This window comes from Ipomoea triloba, chromosome 4 (assembly GCF_003576645.1).
Source record: "Ipomoea triloba cultivar NCNSP0323 chromosome 4, ASM357664v1".
In the NCBI taxonomy this organism is placed as follows: domain Eukaryota; kingdom Viridiplantae; phylum Streptophyta; class Magnoliopsida; order Solanales; family Convolvulaceae; genus Ipomoea; species Ipomoea triloba.
The window spans coordinates 32590277-32596281 of NC_044919.1; the positions used below are offsets into that span (position 1 = coordinate 32590277).

Consider the following 6005-nt stretch of genomic DNA (forward strand, 5'->3'; position numbering starts at 1 on the left):
GCCAAAGAGAGTTAGGCCTAAAATGGGTAGAAAAAATGGCGGTAATCAAATAGATGGTTCAGATGAATTATTTAATCAAATAGATGGTTAAGATAATTCAGATTAATATTATTAATAGAGATTACCTAATTTAACCTTACTTTTATGATTATCCGTTATTCTATTTTCCGTTAATATTCCGTTAACTTTTAACTTACCCATTAATTTTTATAAGAAATGTCTTAGGTTCAAACCTCATCTCAATCAAATTTGACATAATTAAGTTTATCACTCTATTTGACTCTTATTAAATTAAATAAATTAGTAGCTACAACAAAAAACGATACATATGTATTTCTTTAATTTAGAATTATGTGTCTACAATATGTTTATTTGAAAAAATTATTCATTATCAAAAAATTAAATTAAATAAGAAAAATAATTTCATTAGTTATATTGTCTTTATTTTCTCTCATGCAAAGATTCTTTACATTCAAATTTATCAATTGATATTCATTACATTGTCAATTATCTTATTTTTACAATATCTTGTACGGAGTAATTAAATATCAAAGTTATAGTACAAAATAATGTTATATATTTATTTACCAAGTATTTTATTAATAGTATGAAAAAAAATTTTAAAATAATTTGAAACTAATTATATTAACTACTTGGGGATTGGTTGACAAAGAGAGTACTCAAATAATAACCCAACAAATTGAAGCGGAATCACTCTATTTTACTCTTATTGAATTAAATAAATTAGTAGTTACACCAAAAAATAATACATATGTATTTCTCTAATACCATGAAAAAAAATAAAAAAGAATAGTTTGAAATCAATCATATTAACTACTTGAGGGATTTGTTGACAATGAAAGTACTCAAATAACCCATTACCCAACAAATTGAAGCGAGAAACTACCTTTTAATATCTTTGGAATACATAATATTTTAAATTTTCAAATTTTAATTAGTTTATTTAATCTTTTTTCTTAAACTAGGGATTTCTTTATCCACAATAACTCATTCAACAATAATGGTTAAACCAAATGAACCCAAAGCAGAACACCTAAAGGAAAGTCCGTAGCTCCTATATCATAATCTCATTGCATGACGTTGTCATCTATGCTACCAACAATAACCGAATTGCAAATAACATACTACCAACAAAAAGGAATAGAACAAATAGTAAAGATGAAGACAATGACAATGTTACTCAAAAGAGAATTAAGAACACTTAAAAAAATTCAAATTAAAAGTAATATTTATTTGGACTATCATTTTTAGACCAAATATTTGGACTATCAATTTTACAAGGTTGCAAACATTTATTTTAGTAATAATTATAATGAATTTTCTATATTATCTTGGATTCATATACTTTGAGTTAGATATTTAAATAAAAAAATTCGACATTCAATTATCTATGTATAAACTTCTCCTATATAATCTTGCATTGATATAATTTCAAATATTTATTTAAATATAAACATTGGGCATTAACCCATTCGCGCAATGCACGTATAAAACTAGTTTTATTTATAATTTAGAGATTAAATCTACAATAATCGAGAGTGTATATTTGATAATAAGTATTTAACTTTAAATTTCATTATCTTCATCCCATTTATATGCAAATAATGTCTACCTGCCCAGCCCATTTTATATCCAATTTTCATTTTCTTTTTTTTTTTTAATTTGGGCTTTCTAACTTCGCTTGATGTATTATGAATCCTATAAGCCTGTTAGCAGGCCCATAATGAAATAAATTGAACCAATCTACTTTATAGACTTAATCCCGAATTGTAGACTTAATGTTTGTGATAGAAATCGAACACCCAACTAATTTTCAATTTTTATTTGTTAGTATACTTGCTGAGTTTCTTCAAGGGAATGTTGGTTAGCCCAATCATTACGGCAAATTATTGCATGGACCATGGTCCACACAGCTGTGTGGACCATGGTCCATGCAATAAGGTCTGAATCATTATACTATGGACCATGGTTCACATTGTACCACTAACATATATGTTCATTTTTAGTATAGTGTAAGTTCATTTTTAGTGTTCTATATCTCATTTTTAGTGTAATGCAAGTTCAAATTTAGTAGATTACATAAAAAATAAATACATTAAAAATTAACCTTCAATATACCAAAAATGAATATTTATCCATGATTCAACTTATGATAGACTTGCTGGTCAACTTATGATATATGTAGTTCATGTGAGAAGTTTGCTATTTTACAAATTTTATTGTCATATCATAATTGTTGATATGAAATCTTAAACGCTTCATTTCTTGATCAAGTCATTACCCTGCAGAAACAAGTGAGAGCAGTTGAACTATCTGACTTTATCCATATCAATATAGTCTTCTACAAACAACATGTGTGTTGTGCATTAACTCAAATCAATTTCTGAATCTAACAAAATTTTGTCTACATGATAGATGACACTGTTGCAGATAAAACCAACCATTTATATCACATTACTCAGGCATTCTACAAACTATATACAGTAAGCTAACACCAAAATTTATCTACAACTCCAATCCAAAAGAGATGAAGATTGTTGCGTGATGAAGGCTCGTGAAGGGTCAAGTCTAGCACCACGTGACTAGAGAATTATTGGACAGAGACCTGAAGGGACAAGTACAACACCCTGCCTCTCAAAACTGTGGCGGTATAAGGAAATAAAGTTATACCTTCACTACGAGCTATAGCTTTTGGCATACGGGTAAATGCTTGATCCTAACCGGTGATTTCAGAGCCAACCAAAAGTTGAGGCTATGTGGAACCAAGCTAAGGATTCAAAATCTCATCCAGAAGATCCTCAAAAAGGATGCCTTCTACCTCAAGTGCCACAAACTCACTTTCAGTCTGCAGATTCATCCAACCATAATCCTTTTCCAAATCTCTGGCCACAATACTGTCAAGTGACTGCTTTGCCTCTGGCTTTAAGTTCAGCATTGAACTAATGGTTGAGCAAACCTCTGCAATGATGTGTTTTCCTGTTGGCAGTGGGCGAATGCGGCTACAGGAAGATAAGGCTGCAGGGTAGTAAGTGAATGATCTATCGTATATCTGAGCTAGAACCTCGTTGATCAAATCGAATAGCATCTGATGGTGAAAAAACATGCAGATTTCTTCCCTTGAAGATTGGAATTCCTGGTCCCAGCAAGACTCAACTTCCTCAAATACTGAGGGGTTTAGTGGCTGTTCACTTGAGTACCATGTTCCTTGGAAGAAATTCTCTGTGAAGCCCGAGCATTCAAGAATCGCCATCACGAAGCACAGATCAGGATCATCCATTTCCATTTGATAAGTCTGGCTGTGCTTAGATGCTTTTTCGTCCATTTCTGAATCTGTACAGAAACTCTCACTTGAGTTGATTGCAGTATCCTTCTCTTTGGCTTGGTTGCTTGTGCCCTCTGAACCTGGCGTGATGATATAAAGAAATTGCAGCCATTTTAGTACCTGTATCACTTCATATATGTAAAGTTAAGTGGGGAAAAAAGAATACCTTTTGAGATTTGATAGTCTTCTTGGAAGCATGTTTCTTCATTGGAGGCTACTTCAGAGCATTTAACTCCTTGTTCTCTATAGGAATCGCCTCTGATCAGTAGTTTTAACTGATCAATTTCCTGGGCAGGTTCTTCCATATCAGGGCTAACTTCATCATCTGTATCTGCAATCAAGAAACCTGCTTGTTCGCTATGATCCCCGGGCTCTTCCTTTGCATCTACAGATGCAGCTTTTTCTTTACTTTCTGGCTTCTCATCGCACTCGCCCTCGCCCTCGCTTGTAACATTCATAGAACTGCTCTCTTCTGCTGTCCTGACTGCATGATCTGAGAATGGAGCAGTACCGAGTAGGTCAAGTTGAAGGAAACAGCTCGATTCCACTGATAAAGAGCGTATCCTTCTGAAAGGAATTGATGGTATCACGCGCTCATTTGTGACCTTTAAGCTCCTAGAAGGTTTCAATTCAACTTCCTTGCCAAAACTGTGATCATATAGCCTGGAATACCTGTCTAATGACTCATTCAGGGAAGTACTTCTTCTGTGAAGAAATGAAGATTTCGGAATACCACTTCCAGTAGTTTCTTGAGTACTAATTGAACATGATTCTTGAGAATATTCATCATTCTTGCCCTCAATCTCTGCCACTTGCTTATCTTCTTTGATAGCCAAGTTCACTGTAGTGTCTTCTTCCTTGTGTTCTGTTGATTTACATCGAAAATCAAGGGTCGAGGCTCGATTCAGAGTCCTGCTATCCTCCTCATCACCCATGAGACCCAAGCTTTCTAAGAGATCCTTTGCATTCTTTGGCATAGCTAAGTTTAGTGCTTGATTATCATCATCTTCCAACCTCTCTACTTTCGACCAAACTTCTTTCTGCTTGTCTTTAAGTTTAAGAGGTTTGTAGTCTCCTCTCTTGCTGTCATATAGAGGGAATGATCCAGACTTTGTTAATCCTATTTTCCTCTTGGAATTCTGGGAAAATTTCCCACTGCCAATCTCTGCACCCTGTAAAAATTTTAGAAACAGCTCCAGGCTATCATTGTCCTTGTTGAGTTGCTTCTTGGGAACATATGACTTTTCCTTGACTGCAATCTCTTGTTTATCTTGCAGTGTCTTGGAACCCTTGTTTGGGGTGCCGGGAAGGATTAAAATCGGGTGGTTCCAGTCAGGATCATCGTCGGTAGGCTCGAGATGATGGATTGAGTAAGTTCTTTGATATTTGGACTGCTTGTAATTGCCTGTTGTTCCCTGCTGTTTGTTGTTCTTTGCCTCCTGGTTCTGCTCCATAATCAGTGCTTTTATCCGTGCTCTGAGAGATCTTTTGTTGTTTAATCCAGGCTTTTTCGGGTTCTGGTTAACCTGGTATGTTCTAGTTTTAGTCTGAACTCAGGAAAGAACAAAAGAATTTAATTTAATTTGCATATATTTACCTGCAACTCCTGCAAGTGTGTTTCTTCATCATCCAAAAGTCTCTGTGCTTCTCCAATGTCATTATGAATCAATTTGGTCTTGTCTGCAGAACACCAAATTGAACAATTCCATGAAATTACTCAAGCAAATTCTTATTTTTATTAGTGACAAATAAAACCCAATTATTATCCAAAGGTGTGTAAGCGCCCTTATATTTTCAAAAGGCAAGGTCCTGAACTTAACCATTCAAACCTCTGCTAACAATCTCTTAATTCTAGTCACTTAATATTAGACTTGGCCCGACCTCCTCCAACACTGGCCTTATGATCTTAGCCAGCAAAGGAGGTAAATTAATTTTGGTTGCCAACAAACTTATACTAAAAAGGTTAATAAACAGCTCCCACAAGGATTCGGGATTACAAATCATGAACAATAAACAGTTAATTAATTGGGTATTTAAGAGCTGGATCAGAGGCTTACTCTTATCATGTCTTCTTCCATCATTTATCAATCTGTGCATAAGCTTCTTCCTAACATTATTATAGTGCCAGTGATGGTAGTCCAGAGCATAAATGAATCGCTTCCACATGCACCCAGCTGGATTATACCTCTCTCCATCTCCATCTTCCTCGTCAACGCGTCTCATCCATGAACTCCTTCCCATATTCCCAATCAAAACCCGCCCAGATTTCTGGTCAAAACAAGCTAGAAACCAAATACTATAATCATATGTGAACTCGATCACGAATTCTGGGTAGTCAATCGATTGAAAGATTGTATTACCTTTACTTTGATGCAGAATTGAAGGAGGAATATGATGGTGATGTCTTGTGGAAGCTTTGGGATTTAAGACGACGACAGGAAAACCAGAGAAGACTACAAGAAATGTATGTATGGTAACTGCAATCGATTTTAGCAGTTATGGAAGCAATTATGAAGGCGGGGTTTGTGTGTTTAACGTATGCGGAACGAAAAAAGAATGATAAAAAATAGAAACAAGACAGCGTAGATCGAGTTGCAGAAATGTACTATGTAGTCTGGCGTTATTTACCCGTCAACGACTCTCTCTCTCTCTCTGTTTTAAT

At 34.7% G+C, this 6005-nt stretch overlaps 1 protein-coding gene across 2 annotated transcripts; it reads right to left on the minus strand.

The window, feature by feature from the left end:
- Positions 1-2321: 2321 nt before the first annotated feature.
- LOC116016811 (protein TRM32-like) lies at positions 2322-6005 on the minus strand. Of its 2 annotated transcripts, XM_031257225.1 has the most exons (5): positions 5704-6005; positions 5401-5625; positions 4941-5023; positions 3510-4869; positions 2322-3423 (listed from the first exon to the last, which is right to left on the minus strand). In XM_031257225.1, the coding sequence occupies exons 2-5, from the start codon at positions 5582-5584 to the stop codon at positions 2789-2791; spliced, it is 2262 nt and encodes a 753-aa protein (XP_031113085.1). In that variant the 5' UTR covers positions 5585-5625; positions 5704-6005; the 3' UTR covers positions 2322-2788. The 2 variants fall into 2 exon arrangements, with proteins under 2 accessions (XP_031113085.1, XP_031113086.1); XM_031257226.1 differs by lacking the exon at positions 5704-6005 and having other exon boundaries at positions 5401-5687.

What these genes read in the sequence shown, in the direction of transcription:
- LOC116016811 (XM_031257225.1), bottom strand. Translation starts at nt 5,584, where the DNA reads ATGGGAAGGAGTTCATGGATGAGACGCGTTGACGAGGAAGATGGAGAT. An exon ending in TGGAAGAAGACATGATAAGA is followed by an intron (nt 5,024 to 5,400) that starts GTAAGCCTCTGA and finishes GGTGTTCTGCAG; the next exon opens with ACAAGACCAAATTGATTCAT. An exon ending in CACACTTGCAGGAGTTGCAG is followed by an intron (nt 4,870 to 4,940) that starts GTAAATATATGC and finishes AGAACATACCAG; the next exon opens with GTTAACCAGAACCCGAAAAA.